Consider the following 20,895-nt stretch of genomic DNA (forward strand, 5'->3'; position numbering starts at 1 on the left):
GGCAGTCAGAGGGAACAGCAAGTCCAAGACCTTGAGGCAAGATAAAGCCCAGAATATTTTAGAGGCTAATGGAATCTAGTGTGAGCAAGAAGGTATATAATGGAATTGAGGAGGTTGGGAGGAATGGGAACCATGGTAAGAAGTTTGCCTTTCATTCTACTCTGAAATGAACAGAACAACCTGAAGAAAGATGAGATAGACAAAGACCTATGAGTGCTTGAGGTACTGAATAGAGATAGGTGGAGATTATAAAGCAGAATATAACTAAAACTTCAACAAATATGTTAAAGTTATGTCCACCTTTACCAATATTAATGACTATTATTAATATTCTCTTTGTTGACTTAAGTTCTTCATGCACATTTAAACCTGCCATCTTATAGTGTCCACTGTGGCAATAAAGCTTAATACCATATTCAGATAAGTAGATAGTTAGGGAGGCAGAATGTGGGTCTAGCACTAACAAATGTTGTGGTTCTATGTATTTTTCAGCATAACAGGTGCTCAGTGACATGGAAGGTTAATTACAGTAATTAATGCATTTTCCTCTCACTTTTTTTTGCGATTACATGAGGACATTTGGTAATCTGTATATTTTGTCATATTTTCTGTTTCATAGAGGGTTTTAAGTATTTTCTTGTTGGAGTCACTAATATATGTCTAATAACTTTGATTGGTAGTCTCATTGCTAATTTCATTTCTGTTGCCCTAGTGATCTTAGATTTGCTTTGATTTAAATCATGTATCATTAATTATGTTGAGTCATCTTTGTGAAGAGTTAATTTAAAAGCAAAAAAAACACCCCCCAAAACCAAAAATCAGAACCATCAAATAATTGAGGGCTTGTTAACTGCTTCCAGCTTGAAGCCAGTAAACCCTGTGAATTACAGTATCCTGGAGACAGGGGAGGTGCTTTTTCTGGCATTGTCTAAATAGTTTTCTAGGTTGTTTCTGCATACTTTTCTGTCTTTGAATAAAGAAAGAAAAATTGGTTGTAGACAGAGATAATCATGAAAATGAAGACATACTAAAAGACCTGATCACCATCAATGTATTGATGGTTTTACAAAGTAGTCTACTTTTAGACTTTCTGGCAAACATGCCAGAATCCTGGCTTCTGGGATTTTCTAATAACTTACTGTGTGACTTTTTAAAGCCATTTCCCCTTTCTAAGCCTTATTTTTCTTGTTTTAAAACAAAAAGTTTGCATTAAATTTTCTCTAAAGAAATTTTGTTTGGAATGACATGGAGATTACATCATATTACTAGATATTTGGCTAGCTGTTTTATATCAATATTTGTTGATATATTTTTGTAAACTAAGAGCTGGACTTACTAAATATGGATACATGATGAACTTTTTAATTAAAACTACATTTAAACCAAGCATGGCATTGCACAACTACAATCCCAGCTATTTGGGAGGCTAAAACAGGAGGATTTAAAGTTCAAGGCCAGCCTGGGCAATTTGGGGAGACCCTGTCTCAAAATAAAAACAAGAAAATGGGCTCAGGATATAGCTCAAAGATAGAGTGTTTGCCTAGCATTTGTGAGGCCCTGAGTTCAATCCCCAATGGTGCAAAAAGCAAACAAACAAAAATTCATTTGAAAGATATAGTATATTGATATTTTAAATATTTATGAGAGGTTAAATATTGCTATAAATTGGTATTTTCCTTTTTTTCTAGATTGAAATGAGAATATTTCTGTGAATATGAGTATCTTAGGCCTGGTCAGCAGGCTTGGACTCTACCAAATTCTCTTCTCTTATCATGACTGCTTCTTGTCCCTGACCTTGATTTTTGGTAATTGGCAAGAAGACTACTGAAGGGTGGGGATAGTTCTGTGTCAGTCCAGTGTTGCTGATGAGAAATGAAATCTAGATGCAGGCTTACCCACCTAATGCTTAGTTGATAGTACTCTTATTGTAATGGGAACTAGCTCCTGCATAAATTGTGCTTATAACTGTAATTCTACCACTAAGGTCACTTATTCTTGTCACCTCTGTGTCTGAGTATGCCACCTGTCAGTGTCTGTGTGTCTGTGGATGTGTGGATTTGCATGGGTGCACTTGTCTCTTGTAACCCTGTGCTACTTATTCCTGTGGTACTTTGGAATCCTGAAAGTGTGGGCTGTGTGGTCAAGACTGAGGGTACTGCTTTGTCAGTGAAAATTCTCCAGAGGCATACCCCTTTGCAGCTATTCTCATGGGGCTCAGCAGCCTTTTGAAAAGGTTGGGGCTCCTGGATACAGAAACCAACCATGAGCCAGTGTTACCACCTTATCTGCCTTGCAGAGTCAAGTTGAACCTCTGAAAGAGGAGGAAACTTTGTATAATTCCAGTGTCTACCTAATCAATGGATATTTTTGACCCTCTACCCCCACCAGGATTGGATAAATCTGTGGTTTGAAAGGGCAAGAGTTTTCACTGAATGAAATGTGAACAAAAGGTTCCAATGAACAGAGGGAGGAGTCAGGATAGAGGTTGTGGGCAAGAAGGGAATTTACCAGAAGGGGAGAAATGGCTGAGAACAGTGGATTGATCCAGGAAAAGAAGAATCTCATTTTTCCCATTTTGATGAGCTGAATTCCTTGCAACCCCTTACCTTTCTAGAACTGGTGGCCCTTGGAAGCACAGTATCTTCATCCCTTCCTTGGGGAAGTAGAACGGAGCTTCCCACCTGCCTTAGTGCTGGGGTCCTATGGGAAATCCCTTTTCTTTCCTGTTGCTGTCCATTGCACATACAGCTAGTCTCCCACCTGAGGAAGTCCTGGGAATAAGAGGGTTTCATATAATAGTTTTTCCTCCAAAATAAATTTAAGGTCAGAGATTTTATAGACCCAAGTGAGATGTTGCTTATAGAATGCCCTTTCTGGTTAGAAAATCCAAAATGTTTCTAGTGCATGTGTCAACATAACATCAAGCTGTTGTGAAGTTGACTATTCTTTCTTTTTTTCTGTGTGCCTGACTTGACTGATGTTTGAGGCGTTGAGTAGAGAGACAGTCTGTGACCCAAAGCTGAGCCATTAACTCCCAGATGTTCACGATTTTCAAGGAAATGTTCTATGCCTGTGGTTATTACTCAGATGGCTCCTTAAATGCTCTCATCTTGGCACCTTTTGCACTTGCTAAATTCAATTTGAAGAAAGAACAGGAGAGAGAGGGAATTTTGTGGTACACAATTATCCTGCACTTTCATGACCTTCGTGCTTTCTTCATCATGATGAATTTTGGGGTTAGCCCTGTATCAGTCAGCACACGGCTTTTGCTGGAATTTTGTTGTATGTTGCACATAACCAGTTGTATCTAATTAAACAATAATGATGGCAGTGTAAGGCATTTTCTGGGAATTAATGACCAGCTGGGAAAAGCTGATGGCTGGAGAGTCAGGCAAAGGCTATTAGCTTTGGTCCACCATTAATCTCCCAAAATGCCCATTTGTGACATCATTGTTGCTATTGAACAATGAAAATGGAAGACAACTTACCAATATATATATCATGTGCTCCTGAGCAACAACTTTCCTATGCAATCTGCAAAAGTCATTTTTTTCCTTTTTTATCCTCCAATTGCCCTTTAATCTTAAACTGTGTTTTCTATATAGTACTTCATGAAAATGGATTTCTCAGTTTTCATATAATTGTGGGTTTTTTAAAAAAGTGTTCTAATTTGGGGAGTTTTCTTTAAATATTTTGGATGGTAAAAAATCAGAATTTGTCTTCAGCTGTGATGCTGAAATTTGATAAGTGTCTATATTATCATAACTATCTGCTCATGGCAGGAAATGTTTGCACATGTTTTGAACAGCAGCTGTTGCTAGCAAAGATGTGTATCCCACAACAAGATCCTAAAAAGTTGCAGTAACATCCCTGGTAGATGAAGGGAACTCTGTGCTGGGAAAAGCTGTGCTGGTGTATCTATAGAATATTTTTGATTACTGCCACTGACTACTAGAGCAAAATAGAGAACTGACTAAAATATTCATAACTTTCTTGCATAATTTAATGACTTATAAAGGATGACAATGATTCCAAATACAGGCAATCTATCAAGAATTTGTTCCAAACTCATAATATGAATTTAAAAGTTATGTTTGTTTTTAAGCTATTTCCCCCCCCAATATGAAAGGAAGTTGTTAAAACCCATTAAAATCCCAGCCAATGAGCTAGGAATGGTTTGCCAAGCACAGAAACTTCAGATCCCATCTAAATTCAGCCATAAACCATTTATTTTTCACAAACACCGCAACATTATTCTCCCCATAAGAAATCTGCTGGTGGTATCTGTCCTCCTAAATGCATGTTAAGTGTATGCATTTGGGGGACAAGAATGAGCCAGGAAATCATTAATCACAGCTTTGCAGGCACTGACTCACTCCTGGTGAAAGGGAATAGGCTCATTGGGAAGAGTGTGAAAGAGAAAAAAAAATCCATTCTGGGGTTTGTTCCCTGTTTCTGCAAATGCAGATCCAATTTGTACCCACTTTGGTGGGTGGTTTTCTGACTATAGAATGTAGCAGTGGATCCTATGAAGGCAGACTTCTGGGTTTTACAGGGAAAAAACACTGGTGCTTCACAGGCCTACTTAGGAAACACACATGGGGCCTAGAAAGCAAGGGCAGACTAAGAGGAGCCTGATGTGCATCTAAAAGGCCAAAATTAGTAAACCAGGCCCTGCTGTTCCACAATCCAATAAGGTAGGTCTTTGATCCATTGATTATTGGGCTATCAGCCAGAATCTGTGGACTTCATTAATGGTTTTTGAACATCTGAAGGGTATTTATCATGGCCCCAGTTCTCTTTGGAAACCAAAGAGCAGAATCCAATATGCTTCTGTCAGACTCAGTATACATCTCTTTGAAGTTAGGCCCTCACCAAGAACAGACCAAGAATCATGAGCTGACTCATTGATAATTGGTCAACATTAGGCAGTTTCATCTGTAGATATTTATATTGCATCTCAAATGGAAGCATGTGAGCTCTACATGGTGATAATTTACATACAGCATGGCTATTGATATTAAGATATTTTATTCATTGCAGGTACAATTTAAAACTGTTAAATTGCACCCAGTGTGGTGGTGCACACCTGTAATCCTGGCAGCTCAGGAGGATTGCATGTTCAAAGCTAGCCTCAGCAATTTATTGAGGCCATAAGAAACTTAGTGAGACCCTGTCTCCCAATTAAAAAAAAATTAAAAAGTGACTGTGAATGTGGCTCAGTGGTTAACATGTCCATGGTTTCTATCCCCGATACCAAAAATAAATAAGTTAATAAAACTGTTACATTTTGATTTTACTATCCATACAGGTATACATGATTGAGTAGCTATCTCCAAGGCTTTAGTATTTTAAACTCATCCCCTACAAATAAAATCACCATTATCCAAAGTGTTTCTTTGAAACTTGTGTAGGAAATGTTGTTTCATTAGTCTTTCCTGGGTGTAGGTTTGGTTTATGATGTTCACTACTTTCATAAAGCTCTAACTTGAGTTCATTTTGTTATGTGGTGACCACAGTTCTGGATGACGCCCCCCCTGGCACACAGGAATACATTATGTTACGGCAAGATTCCATCCAATCTGCGGAATTAAAGAAAAAAGAGTCCCCCTTTCGTGCTAAGTGTCACGAAATCTTCTGCTGCCCGCTGAAGCAAGTACACCACAAAGAGAACACAGAGCCCGAAGGTTTGTGGCCGACACACGCGTGTTTTGCTTGTTTTCTCTCATTCTTCTTTCTTTCTCTCTCCTTTTTTTGTTTCTGATTGTGCATTGCCCTCTGGTGTGCTGTGTGTTGTTCGGCCCCTGCTATGACTAGGAGGCCCCCTGGCTCGCGGGTGAATGTGTTATGCAGTCTCAGATGGGACACTGTATAAAACAGTCATCTCTGGCACAGCACGCAGCATCCTCCTGCTTTTTGCAGCTAAAACATTTTCAGTTAGTGTCATGACACTGCCTGGTTTTGGCTGCCAAAGTTGCTTGCTCCTATAGCCAACATCTGGCCAAGTCTGTTCCCCATCACCTTTCATTCCTGAAACAGCAGTCAGCTGAGGAATGACACTCCTGAAATGAAATAATGAGAAGATTGTTTCAAATTTTCTAACTCTCCTCCACTCCATAAAGCTTCTGCATTGCTCTGGAAGAATGCTCATGATCCACGTAGTTCGCTGAAGTGGGCCCAGACTTCCCATGTAATGCACGTCCAGTTGCACTTTGCCATAGTGAATGCATGCCTGCAGGAGAGTATGAGTAGTTTGTTCTTCTTTTCAGCTCAAGTACAGGTTTGGACAACTCTGCTTGCTGTTACTTAAACTCAGATTAATAAGGTATTCCTTCTAATCCTTGTGACAAAACTCTCTCTGACGTAACTTGCCTGACCAGAAGATATTCATTCATTTGTTCTAACATTTTTGCACTTATCAGATAGGACTGTTTTTCATATTACAAATAAAATATGGTAGGACTGGGGATGTGGCTCAGTGGCAGAGTGCTTGTCTGGCACATGTGAGGCCCTGGGTTTAATCCCCAATATTACAAAAAAGAATTGATAATGTACAAATAAAATGTACTCTTTTATTGCATCTGTGTACATTTCAACTTCAAAGATGACATTTGATCATTATAATGTGTTTGCTATTTAAATTCTTATTATATAACAGCTCATCTTTCCCTCATATGAAACACTATTGTAGTTTTCCAGTGAATAACACTGAAACTGACAAAATTCATCTGTTCTTTGGTATTTTATGTACACATATGCATAAATGGTTCTTCTATGTTTCCTGAAAATGACTTTGTTTCTATTTGTTGCCCGTTTGCAACATTGTGAGAATCCTCACTATCACTGTCTTTCTCATCTGGAAAACACTGCCACCTGGTTTGGTTGGAAGTTTGATATGTGAGGAAATTACTACATGTGAACTCCAGTCCATGATTTGAGAAGCAAAATTTGACATCTCTTTTCTTTCTTTCAAATAGAGTTTTAAGTGTTCATTGGCAGAAAATGAAAAGCCTATATGTGTCTATGTTTAATTCTATTTCAGCAATAGAGTAGAGCCTTTGGATTTATTTTCCCCTACTTTTGGTACATAACCTATCCACTTTGAGTGTGAGTTCTGATGTCAACAATTACTCATCTGCAGGTGGAAATGGTGACCCACTACAGTGAGTAAAATCAACATATTGGTGGTTTAGTAGAGAAGATACTAACTTGATTTCGACTTTACTGAAACAAAAATTTTTGACCAGTGGCAATTACTTTACTATATATAATGCATTCCATTATTTTCTGCTTTCTTCACTCTCAAATTATATATGCATGTATACACACATAGAAATACTGTTTTGTACTTGCAAATTAGCCTGAAAAGCAAAATTTGCTTTGGGTAAGAAAAATAAGCCATTTAAGAAGCCACTGAATAAATTCAGTCAAGAAATTGGTTAGAAACTTAAAATTATTTCAATAATATTTTGGATTAAAGAAAAGTTGAAAAACTAAATTTAAGACCCCACCTTTTTATTACATGCACTTTTGACAGGATCTGTTAATTTTTAAGTACCACCTGGAGTGTATTGTGAATCCTGTTGTGAATGTTTTCTAATATGAAGTATTCTTTAGAGAGCAGGTAGCAGTTAAATTCTCCTCTATAAGGTTTGGGCAGTTTTTCATCTGTAATTTCATCCATATATTGAATGACTGCCATCATACTGAGTGTGGCTGTCATCTTTTTATTCGTATACTTTGATGGGCATTGTCTTCTTTCAGATTGAAGATGTCCCTTGGCTATGATCTCCTTCCATGTCCTCTGGGGTATTGGAGCTAGTATTTCCCTTCTTATTCTTCTGAATTGTTTGTAAATCAAATTAGATTAATTAGAATTTTTCTGGGGTGACATGTTAATACTGCTTAAATTGGACTGTACTCCTTTAAACAAGAGCCTGGAAGTTAATGGTAAACCCAGATCTACAAATGAAAATGCTTGATCTCTGTGCAGATGAACAGGATGCAGAAGACCTTAGACGGGGCAAAAGAAAATGTGCTGTGGAACAGACATTGGGTAAATAAGGAAACAATGCTGAGAAATTAACACACTTACTTCCCATAGCATACTGAATCTTGTCATTTCCAGGAGGTGAAGTAACTGTGGGTTTGGAAGGGTTCAGTGGCCATTCAGGCAACCTTGAAGATTTTTGCAAGATGGTTTTTAAATGCTATAAGGTATAGTCTTCAGTTCTCTTTCAAAGTTGCTGTAACATTTTGTTGCCATTAATAGGAATAAAAGACTTTCTTATTATAAATGGATAGTATCTTAGATCTAAACTATGTGTAGACAGTGAAACATTTGTTCCTATGTGAAGCACTTTGAGTAGATACTCCATCTCTTGGTCTCTGAGCCAAAGCATGAGATCTTAATTGACACTGACCGTGGATGCCTACAAATTTCACAGCAAGAGTAGGCAATGGTTAAGCCATCCATTGTTTGGTTTGTGCAATGCTAACCTGCCAGTATTACCTCTTCTAACGAGGTGGTGTCTATTCAGAAACCCTGAAGTGAAAAATGAAACATTTATTTACATCTGGGAGAAAATGAAAGTTTGACTAGCATACGTTTTAGAAATGATTAACAGGTCAAAAAGGTCTATGTGTTTTATGATAAGGCTGGAATTAATTTGCTTTCCCTTACTCAATTGACAAAATCAAAATGTTTTGTATTAGTATAGATAACGTTGTAGCGTTTATTTTGGATGACAGTGGTTTGTAAGGGCCATGTTATTTCCAAAGTTTATGACAAAGTAAGATTTGGTACAGATAACTTCATTAAAATGCTTCATAGTTGTCTTTTTAAGGCATTTTTTGGGGTCATATCCAGGCCCTCCAGAATCCATGTAAGTACATAGATGGAATGAAATATATCACTGGTTTTTCACTAAGGCCAAATTATACTTTGCCAAACACTAGTTTCTATTTATGAACAGTTTATTTGAAAACAAATTTTAATCTGTTCCAAATACTTGTGATTTTCAGTGATGTGATTATTTCCATAAAAACCACTTATGATATTAGTGAGTACTTATATGAGTACTGGGATTTGGCTGAAGAAGTACATACAAATATCTGAGAGTCTAACTTGGCCTGGTACCAGCAACATCCTTTGTTATAAGAAAGCTGCATGGAGAGGGAAGATCGTTACCAAATTTTTTTTTCTCACTATTCCAGGAGCCTTTTGGCAAGAGAAAGTATAATCTTCATAGCTTTGTTTCTTTTTTTTTTTCTATGTCATGTGTGCCAAATGAAATCACTGATTAGACTAACTCCTGGAAACCAATCTATTATCAGCACAGCTCCTTATTCTAAAATGGCACTCATTGGGCTTTTTCTGATATTTGAAGATTGTTAAAAGAATCACACCATGAGACACAAGCTTACAAGTAGATGGTGTTGAAAATCTACAGAGACAAATAAATCATGTATTCCCGGTGTTTGCTTTTAGGATTGAAAATTCTGATTACAATAGTAAATTTGAAGGAATTAATGTGATAGAAGAAAATATTACCAAGCTCAGTGATTTGTCACCATCTTTTAATCAGGCATTGGTCTCTTTCCTATAGCCTGTTCTCAAATGACATATACACATACATCTCCCTGGGCTGGGGTCATCCATAACCTTTTTATAGAGAGAGGTATCCAACCATAGTGGCTTTTGTTGGAGGAGAAGAGACTATATACTTGAGACTGTGATAAAGTGCCGTAGGCTTTACCAACCAAGAGAAAGCACAATTCTGTGCTAAATGCTAAGAGGATATAGTTTTGACTATCACAATGATGATACTCTGATAATGCCTTAGTTATTTTAATCCCAGAAAGAGCATATATCACCATGAATATCAGTATTGCCAAAATGATAAGATCAGAAAACCATAGAGAAATATTATAGGGCATGCTGATGAAAATGTTCTTTTCATTTCATTTTTTCAAACTTTGTTTTCTCCTGTTGTAGTGCCTTTCTCATTTTAATACTAATTTTTCTTTTGAAAAGTAGGTCAGTATCAATTTGAATTAATAGGCAGTGTGACAAATCTAAACTACTGTTATTAAATCCTTTTGTCACTAAACTGGAATTAGGTAACAATCTCTGATACTTGACACCTGAGATGCCTTTTAGGAAAAATAAAACTGAGTTCCATATCTGTCACTTTGAGGATGAGACCTGAGGAAATATCCCTATTCTGTTAGGAAAATATGGGCCCATCTGTTTGAGTATCTATGAAAAGATAAAAGCACTTTATTCCAAACTGTTTTATTGCAAAGTAACTATGACTTGATTGCAATTCACCCTGCCTTTGATTCATGACCTGAAAGATGGCAGAACAACACCAGAAAGGTTTCTTTATTCATTGAAACAAGTGACAGCTTAATTGCAGAGTCCCCTCCAATAAAAATATTAGTCCAAATAAAATGTAGAAATCTGTAGGCCCTGTTGATTTAGCAACCAGTAAAACCCATCCTCTCTCCACAGAGTGTTCAAAAATGCTTCTCTTCAGTTGCATATCAATTATTTCTTAGAACACAATTTGTTATGTCCTAATAACATTAGGAAACCGGAAATGGCACATGTTCTCAGTTCCCTTCTATTTCCCCTCCTTATGGCAGCAAACATGAAATTAAGTCATATTTGGGGGTAGCTTCTGCACTCTGGAAAACTCATAATCTAATCCAGGAAGTATACTTAGGAGCCCATGATTCAATTTCAGGACAGGATGGGCATTTATTATTCTCTTATTGAATATATGCATCTCAATTCAGTTTCCAGGCTGGCTTTTACAGTACAAACTAATAATCATTTGTTCTTGGAAAATATGATTTACTTCTTAAAGTAGCAGGCCTCCCATCTCTTTTGCACTTAGGTGTTCCCATCATGGTGGTGAATTTTTCTTGAGACAAAGTAATCTTTTCTGATAAATTTCTTCTCCAGGTTTCCCTTCATAATATTAGGAGTAAATATTTTTTTGTTGTTGTTGTTATTTATTTATTTATTTATTTTTAATTTTTTTTTCTTTTTTTTATTATTGGTTGTTCACAACATTACAAAGCTCTTGGCATATCATATTTCATACATTAGAATCAAGTGGGTTATGAACTCCCATTTAGGAGTAAATATTTTTGCTGTGTGAATCCAGTGCTAATGACCTGTTTCAGGAGTTTATGTTTGATTTGATGTCATTCTGGGAAACTGCTCTGAAAGGTTTACTGGATGAAGAATCCTGTGCAGAGGTGATTTTGATATAAATCACAATTGCAGTATGTTACCTGTAAAAAATCTGGGAATTTCCCATCCTTTTGGGTGCTGCCCCTTTCAAAACTATTACTTTATAGATCATGTGGCCAACATGCCCCTGGGCTTTGATGTCTCAGCAACTGCCCTTAGTGGGTTTTTTTCTTCCTCTTTGCACAGCTGATTGATAAGGCAAAATCTAACCTTCTGACTTAGCATAGTGTGAACAGCTAGACTGTGTTCTTCATCCATAAAAATTGATTCCCTAAGTCAGGGCCAACAAGGCAGTTTTCCTTTACTAAGGAAATGCATAAGAATTTGCTGTTGCAGCTACTTCAACATCCATCTCATCTTTTGTTTACCACTCCCTTTTGTTTACAACTCCTTGCCTGATCAAGTAGAATACATAAATTAACTGTATTCTTTGTCTCAGATTCTTAAATAAGCATCAGATCATTGTTTTCTAGTTATGTTTCATGACACAATGATTGTATAAGATATATTCAGGAAAAGACAGATTCTACAATCAAATGTTTCCCAAACTATGTACCATCCCTAGAGAGTCATGATGCATATGAGCATATTTAAGGTTTTGAGGAGTCTTGCAGATGAGAAAGCTATCTTACTTCAGGCAGCTCATTGTTAAACAACATCTTCTATCTCATTCTTTATACCCATTAAAATCCCACAAGTATATATATTGGAAGGCTGTGCTGGCTCCACTGAGCAGTGTATTCTCATCAGAGCTGGGTTTTGACAAGTATCACACTTTTGAAAATGCTTTGCTGGGCTGGGGATGTGGCTCAAGCGGTAACGCACTCGCCTTGCATGCGTGCACCCCGGGTTCGATCCTCAACACCACATACCAACAAAGATTTTGTGTCCGCCTAGAACTAAAATAAGTAAATAAATATTAAAAATTCTCTCTCTCTCTCTCTCCCTCTCCTCTCTCACTCTCTCTTTAAAAAAGAAAAAAGAAAATGCTTTGCTATTCCTTCCCCTTCTCTCTGACTCCCACCTACTACATGCTACTCAAAGTGTAGTCCATGGATCAGTTCTGGGTCTAAAATGGTTTGTTTCCAGTTCATGACTACATAAGAAGCTTATGCCAAAATGTTAATAATACACTGCTTCCTTCATCGATAAAGTATTTCTCTCTTGTGGTGAAAACTAATGTCAACTGAACTAAATTTTAAAAAAATATATTTAGTGACATAGTTCCCAGACCAGCCCTGGGTTTTTGGACCATATCTGAGTAATAAGTGCTTTAGATTAGTGATCCTCAATCTTGTCTTCACATTGGAATCACCTGAGGACTGTTTAAATAATGTTGATGCCTAAGCCTCAGACCAGACCAAAATCAACAGAAAATCTCCAAAATCTCTCATGGTGGAGGCTCAACATGGGCACTTTAAAAAATCTTCCAAGGTGATTCAAATGTGCTAACAGAGTTGGAACCAGTGCCTTAGAAAATAACTACCTTGGCATTGTGCCTGTTGCTTGATGTCAGCTGTCATTTCCAAAATCTTATCACGTTGATTGCTTGAGCCTTTTCAAGTGGTGCCCCATGATTAGAGGGCACAGTTGGACAGGCAGCATTTATATAACCTTTAGAACTCGTGGCCATGTAAGGTAGCCATCTTTCCCACTGCAAGCACACCCCTTTCTGAAGTTTTCTTGCCTCTGTGTCATTCTGAGCTTTTCAAAAAAATAATCAGGCTTCTCTATAGGAGCGTGGTAATCTGCCACCTTGTGACCAACATCCTTTCTTGCAAGCAATCCTTGTCACACTGGATCTGCTCTCAGACTCTAGTGCAGCTTGCAAATGGAAGAGTTTCTCGGGACCTATGTGTGAGTGCACTTAAAGAAGATAAAGAAGCATAAAAAAGATATTTTGATATGTTAGAAAAGTACTGTGGCTTCATTACTTGATTGCTACTATTCTAGTGACATGGCAGAGCTTGACTCATTATTGAAGCATTGCCCCTTTATCACATACACATCATCAGCTACCTCTGCATCACATCATTACAGCAGGATGCATGTGAACATTGACTTTGACCAATTGGGAGGCTTTAATTTCTATCCATTTATTAATCATTCCTAGCATTCTAAATTACTCTGATTCAGGTATTCATTTGTTATCCTCTGTAGTATTTCTCCATGAACTGAATAAGCAGCTTGAATAATGCCCAAGGGAACGTGTCAAACGAGATGTTACATCCTGCATTTATCAACACTTACCCTTGTCTTGCCTCACAGCCAACATCCACACTCTATCACATGAAAGTCACATGTCCACTTCTACCCAGGTGCTAGCAGATGTCTACTTAGGAGACTCAGCTATTTTAAGATATATGTTCTCAAAACAGTTCCAAGACAAACTTCAGGCATGTCAAGTTTGAAAGCAACAAACAACTTTGGCTCCAAGTCCAGGCCTTCCAGTGGGGAAGGGAAGAAATCACCTTCAACTGGGTCATGTCTCCATAGAGGGAAAACACTGAAGTCCCTTGAAGGCAGGAGCATCAAAACCCTGTCAGATAGGAACTTCTGCCACCACTGAACAGATGAATGAAGATACAGAAAGCCTAAGAATGTCTACAATAAATGGGCAGGATATGATTTGAATTTCACTTTTCTGGCTTCTAATGCCCATGCCCTTTACCTTTCATGGTTTCTCTCAATGCTCAGTTTTCCTCTTCTTCTTCCTTACATGCATACATATGATTTTATTTACAAAAAGTGTCTTAATGTTTAAAGGAATTAAAGACTGTCAACACTCCATCCTCAGCTTTGTAGAAGGAAGGTGTTGTTGCAAACAGTAGGAACTCAGGACTGCTTGCTCATTCTCTGGGCCTAGGTTCAAGTGGGGTGCAGTGATCAAAAGGAGTAAATACAGTGGCCCTTATCCTCAAGGAGCTGATGATTTATCTGGCACACAAAGAAATAGTAGATTAATGAGTGGATAATTAAATCAATTTGAACGTGACAGAACTATTCCTGGATTAAAGACATAAACATATCACTTGCCTTCTGTCCTTTCTTTAAGTTAGATGATGTTTCTCTCCACCTATAATAATAGAAATGAGGAAATGTCATCCAAATTATTAAAAAGCCAATTCTATAGCTTAATTTTTTTTCTTAGTTCAATAAAATCACCACCACTGATGGAAGTGTTCAGACTTGCCCTGCAGGCTTCCTGAGCCCCATTGAATTAGATATCACCTAGACATGGGGCTAATCACAACAGACTCTCTTTCGTAACTTGTGGGAACACTGTTCTCTGGCCTATGGAAATTAGGAACAAAATAAAATAATAATTGAGTTATCTGGAACTCAGTATGTGGACCAGGTTTACCCAACATTGCCTTAATTCTCAGGGAAATCCTTGGAGGCAGGCAGATGTTTTCTCTTCTCCATTTGATCAATGAGGAAATTGAGACTCAGGTAAGTGAAATAACTTGCCCAAGGTCACCTGGCTGGTAAATGATAGAGCAAATACTCAAATGAAACTTGTGTCAATCCAGAGTCTGTGGTCTTTCTGTTAATAGGAGAATGTGTGTCATATGTAGGGTGGCCCTAGAAGGAGCTCCCATCTAGTGATGACAGTATCATTTTGATGAGACACATTGCCTATAACCAGAGATGGCTAGACATTTTGCCTGCTGTCAGAAGAATAATAAAAAGGTAGCTTGCTTTTAGGAGAGAAGAGAAACAGATGTGATTTTAGAATGTTTCATGGAAATATTAATCAAATTTGACTTGGGCAAAATGATTTACAATATGTAGCATTCCAAGATGGGATTCGCTCCCTGTACTGGCGTAAGCTTCTCAGCTACAGGTAGTTCTTGATCACCTCAGGCCAGTTGACCTTCCACTTCCAAACTTGTCTCACATAATATTACCTGATGCCTTAAGTTCCTGTGTGACAAAACCTTCATTACATAGAAGTAACTTAAGGCACATGAGGAGAAAGTCCTGCCACACTCAGTTGGATCACTGTCCAGATATTGTTCTTTGTGACTTTGACACAAAGTGGGATTGAATATAATGGTCAACTCCAGAAGTATGAAGAAAGAGGTCCTTGGAATTTTCATGATGTATTCTGTACAGAACATTGTGAACTGTGCTTTGAGTAGATGCTTAACTACCAACTTTTAGCATCTTTTATGTGTCAGCTCTTTTAGGCTTATTATTGATAATCTTCCAGCCACCCCATGAGGTAGGTGTCAGCAATCTTGAAAGGCATGATGGTGAAGCTGGAGTGTAGAGCTGTGACATAACTCATTCAGAGTCATACAGCTAATCAGTGTCTTAATTGGAAGTTGAAGTTTAGATTATTTAGCTCCCAAGTCTGATCTTTTCTACCATACTGTGCTGCCTCAGCTCCTCCTATACCCTGAACCTTTCAGTCACAAAACACAAGAACTCAACCCCATCTTATCCATGCCAGAGGTACTAAGAAGAAAATCATAGAATTCTTTGAAACTTTCCAGGAGAATTACTTAGTGTACCCAATGGAGGATTTCCTTTGTATATTTCCCTCATCCTGGTTCAAATGGTGGCAGAAGTGATAGGCAAGGGGTTAAATAAAGAAGCATCCCTGAGATGTGTCCCATGTCCTTCTACATTGTTCCCTATATGAACATCTGGAATCCTGTTTGCTGCAATGCTTGCTAATTAGAGGAATGCTTCAATCCCATAGTTTACCTCATGGAACCACTAGACTTTAAAGCTGGCTTTGCTGATTCTGCCATGAGCTGCATTGTCCCAAAAGGGGGAAGGGGAAGGTAGAGTTCTGGAGCTGTAATATTTTTGGGTAGGGTCCACACAGGTAGAGAAGGCCTGTTTTAAGGTCATCTGGATTTGGTACTCCTAGTGAGAGCTCAAGAGTTTTTATTCTTGCTCTGGATTTTCATGCCATCCTTGGATTACAGGGATCGTGTGCAATAAGAGGAGCAGCACCTCTTTTAGGTTAGTTTGTCTACAAACACATGGAGATTTTAGGGACCAACATATCCATATTAGGGTTATTCACTCCTTCTGTCTCTCTCTGTATAAGCATAGGTAACTTTCCCTGAATCAGATGCAGATGTATTCTGTGCAGGACATTGTGAACTGTGCTTTCACTAAGGACCTCAATGGGTCACGAGGTGTCTTGGTTGACTTCTGTCAGAGTCTTTCCATTGCCCCTATGGTGACAAAGTTGATTCTGCTCCATTGCAAAACACAAAACACAGGGACAAGGACTAGGGGTGTGGCTCAATGGTAGAGCATCTGCATAACATGTATGAGGCACTGGGTTCAATTCTCAGCACCACATTAACTAACTAAATAAAGTATTTAAAAAACAAAATAAATACAAAAACACAGGGAAAGGGAAAATACCCCTCTGTGGTTGCTGATCTCCATTCAAAGAGGGTCTGAACAAACACAGACACACACACCAGTATTCATAATAGTTAATTATGGAAATAAAACACAAGCAGAGAAGTTGTGGAGCTCACAGGGTTCCTCCACTGTTGTTCTTTGTTAGTATCCATCCAATCCAGCAAAGCCCAGGCTAATCCCATCTGTCAATAGGACACTGTGGATCCAAGCAAACCATTCATTCATACAGTAAGAATATTTGTCTAGCAGGTTGCCTCAGGCTCTGAACAAAATCTGATTTGTTTCATGCAACAAGGACAGAAGTCATTTCAAAAAGTGGGGATTATAGAAACTGCTAGCCAGTTACTTTTTCCACTTCTTCCTTCATGACTGATTTTTTTCTTCTGAACTCTCTTGATTCTTCTCAAAGAAGGTGTTTTGCATCTGGGTTAGAGGATTCATGAACTGATTCAGTTAATCTCTAATCAACATGCATGGTTAGCTGTTCACTTAGTGGATAATTTGTTAAATATACCCAGAACATTTGCTTGAAGAAGGAAAAAAAAAAAAAAGCTCCCCAAAGCAAAGTAGAATACTTTGAGAACCTTTTCTTCTAGTGGAGTTTTTGCTTTGGAAACAGATACTAGTGATTTAAAAGACTTCTATTTCTCTTCCCAGTGTGGACTTCATTTAAACATTATAGCCTTTATTTCATCCTTTCTGAATAGAACTTTACTAAACATATTTGTGTCTGGCAACAAGAAGTACTCAAGAAATATTTATCATTACAAATAATTTACTTATATAACAAATTTGGATATTCTGAGTTCAATGGACCATTTGCCCTAATTCCTGGCAGCAAGTGACTGTTTCTAATCACCATTAGCAGAATGGATATATTTGTCAATAGATATTTACTGACTGTCTTGCACAGTGATCCATCATGCTTGAGACTAGGAGCTTCATGTCAAGATAGATAGCAACTCTACTCTCTAGAAGGAATTTAAGACTGGCAGGAAAGACAGACTTCATACTCATCTCTTATTAGCTTGTTTACATTCAAAACCACTTTCTCATAGGCTGTAGTTGGCAAGATGGTGCTGCTGATCTCACTTGGACTCCATCACATGTATTTGATTAGCTGATAAACTAGGGTGGTGCTGATGGTTCTAGGATGGGTTTGTATATGACAACTCAGATCTCCTCCATTTTTCTTTTATTCAAGTTGAATAAATCCTTTTTCTGTGTCATTAATTGATTTGTTCATGCAACACTTACTGAGCAACTTTTCTGTGTGTCAGGCACTACATGAACTTGACTTCAAATGGCTCAGAAATGAGTTTTAGGCTGGCAATAAGTATTTAAGATTTATCAGTCTGTGGCCAGTATTAAAACTGAGAGGAAAGATATCTCTTTGACATAATGATTCTAAATCTTTCAGATAAATTCCCAGAAGTAAGAATATTATATCATATGATAATAAAATTTTTAGTTTTATTATGAATCACCATAAAGTTTTCCATGATGGTTGTACTAATGTACATTTCCACCATGGGTGGACCAATGTTTCCTTTACTCCACATCCTGGCCAGCTCTTGATATCTTTTGATTATATCACATTTTGGTTTTAATTTGCATCTCCCTAATGAGTAGTAATGTTGAGAACTTTTTTCATGTATCTTTCTTCATCTGAGTAGTGTATTCAGATGCCCATTTCTTATTAGAATTATTTGTTTTCTTTCTATAGAGTTGTTTGAATTCCTTAGATATTTTGGATATTAATACCTTTTCAGATATGTGGCTTGCATATATTTTTGGCCAGTCTATAGGTTGTCTCTTCACACTATTTCCTTTTATGTGCAAAAGATTTCTTACTTTGATATAATCCCATTTGTCAATTTTTGCTTTTTTGTCAGTACCTTTTGCAGATTTGACCAAAAGCTTTGAAATCAGTATGCTGAAGAGTTGTCTACATGCCCATTTTTACTCAACCACTATTCACAATATTCACAAGTATTCATCATCAGATGAATGGAAACAGACAATGGTACATATGAGTGCATGTATGCACATGCAGTGGGGTCCTTTTCAGCCTTTTAAAAAAGAAAGACATTCTGACATCTGCAACAAGAGGGATGGAATTGCAGAACATTATATGAACTGAAATAAGCTAAACACCAAAGAAAAATACTGCATATTTTTCATTTATATGTTCAATCTAAAGTAATTGAACTCATAGAAGCAGAGAATAGAATAGTAGTTACCAGAGGCCACAGTGGGGAATGGAGAAATAATAATCAAAGGGGCCAAGCACAGTGGTGCACACGTGTAATCCCAGCAACTCAAAAGGTTTGCAAGTTCCAGGCCAGCCGCAACAATTTAGCAAGGGCCTAAACGACTTAGTGAGACCCTTTCTCTAAAAAAAAAAAAATTTTAAAGGGCTGAGAATGTGGCTCAGTGTTAAAATACCTCTGAATTGGATCCCCAGTACCAAAGGACATAAAGCCTCAGACAGGAAGAATATATTTTCTTTCCTTTTTCTTGAGGTATCTTATACAGCATAATGAATAGAGCTAATATTTGGATACAGTACATTTCCATGTTTCTAGGGAAATGGATCTTGAATGTTCTTATTAAGGATGATATCAAATGTTTGAAATGATGGAAAAGTTGGTTGACTTGATTTGGTCTCTCACATTGTTTGAAAAATCCATATCATTACTTGTACCCCTTAAGTATGTACAGCTATACTTTGTCTACAGATTATAACATCAAAGAATACATTTTAAAAAACTGAGAGCAGAGGAGACACCTAGTGATATAGAATTGGTAGAGAAACTAGCTCAGAAGTGAAAGAAGGAAAACCAGGAAAATGAGGTGCTAAGGAAGCTAAGGAAGGACTGGGCTTCAGGAAGGACAGGTAGATAAGAAGAGCTAAATGCAATGAGGAAATGCTAATTTAATGTAAGTCTTTCCTATATCCCTTTTAACATCTAGGCTTTGTGGTACAATTCATTGTAATATAGAACAGAAGTCTCTCCATCTCTCACATTTTGGTGAATAAGTGGCAGAAATAATCAAAATGGGTTGGCTCAGAATCCTTGATAGAGTTACAGGGAAACACATACCGTCTAACTACTAATGAAAATAGGTCTTCATAAAGATGTCATTGATTTTTCTTCTCATAGTGCATCTAAAGTGTAAGTCCTTGCCAAGACCAATTTATTCTTTTGTTGTTTGTCCTTTTTAATATAGTTAAGCTCACTTAATAATTTTTTTCAGTAGCATAAAAATACTGGAGTGCTGGGAATTAAATTTTTTAAATTGACATATTTTTGGAGCTATATTAATATGCTGCAATCAAGGATGATGTTACATGAGTTTCCAATAAAGCAAGTTTTTTTTTTTTTTGCCAACTTTACAAACGTGCACTCTTGCTAGCCTGTGGAAATCGATTCTTTATCTAGCAGCAAAGGTTTCTTGCTGAATCAAAAAACTAGTGTTTAAAAGGAACAAATACACAGTTTTGTGGTAAAGAACTGTTGAGTTGACAGGATTATATAGAGTCCATATAATGAGCTGAGTTTTAATCTGGAATTTGTGGATTTGGATCCAAGGAAAGCTTCCCATGCAGAACTGGATGAAAGTTTTTTGTATGGGTTGTCCTCTAATCCAAGGTCAAATAATTCTTCCTTAGTGGCCTCAAGTGGGGAGAGAGGCTTGTTGTCTTTAGTCTGAGAAAATAAAAAAATTCAATTGATTCACTTTTCATAGTATAAGGGAGAGTATTTGGGGGAATATTTCTTTCTGAACCAAGTCTGGTACTTGAATCACCCCTCTGTTCAGACTACATTAAACTACTCTGCATTTCTCAATTTATTCCAGAGGCTAGAGCCACTATATACTTTTTCCCCTGAACACCTTTTTCTTAAAACAGGCAAATGTCACCATAATAAATACAGCACTTATGTACCTACTCTTAATGACATTCAGTGGTTTTTTTCTTAGCATATCCAGTGATACTTCCTTTCCCGACTTTATTTCATTTGACTCTGTACTGAGACAGCATCTTGAACATTAAATGTAGTTTGGGGTTTCAGTAGTGGTACATGTAAGTAAATCAAGGAGACTATATATTCCTGCAACCTGTGAAGCCCTTTGGTATCCTGTCATTATTTTCCCGCCTGTCTGCTAGCCTTGAGAAAGGGCTTTTATGAGGAAGGAGAAAGATCTCAGTGGGTAGAAGGAAGAAG

General features: G+C 37.4%; 1 protein-coding gene across 3 annotated transcripts in view; it reads left to right on the forward strand.

Annotated features, from left to right (window-relative positions):
- Fgf13 (fibroblast growth factor 13) overlaps positions 1-20,895 on the forward strand; it is a 490,746-nt gene that overhangs the window by 289,222 nt on the left and 180,629 nt on the right. For 2 of the 3 annotated variants that reach the window (XM_078034210.1, XM_078034209.1), the window contains exon 3: positions 5,520-5,687. The exons of the other annotated variant lie outside the window; for it this stretch is intronic. In XM_078034210.1, coding sequence (XP_077890336.1) covers positions 5,520-5,687 — 168 coding nt within the window. The remainder of the gene's footprint in view (positions 1-5,519; positions 5,688-20,895) is intronic. 3 annotated transcript variants of the gene reach the window in all.

The sequence above is a fragment of the Ictidomys tridecemlineatus genome, chromosome X, assembly GCF_052094955.1.
Source record: "Ictidomys tridecemlineatus isolate mIctTri1 chromosome X, mIctTri1.hap1, whole genome shotgun sequence".
In the NCBI taxonomy this organism is placed as follows: Eukaryota; Metazoa; Chordata; class Mammalia; order Rodentia; family Sciuridae; genus Ictidomys; species Ictidomys tridecemlineatus.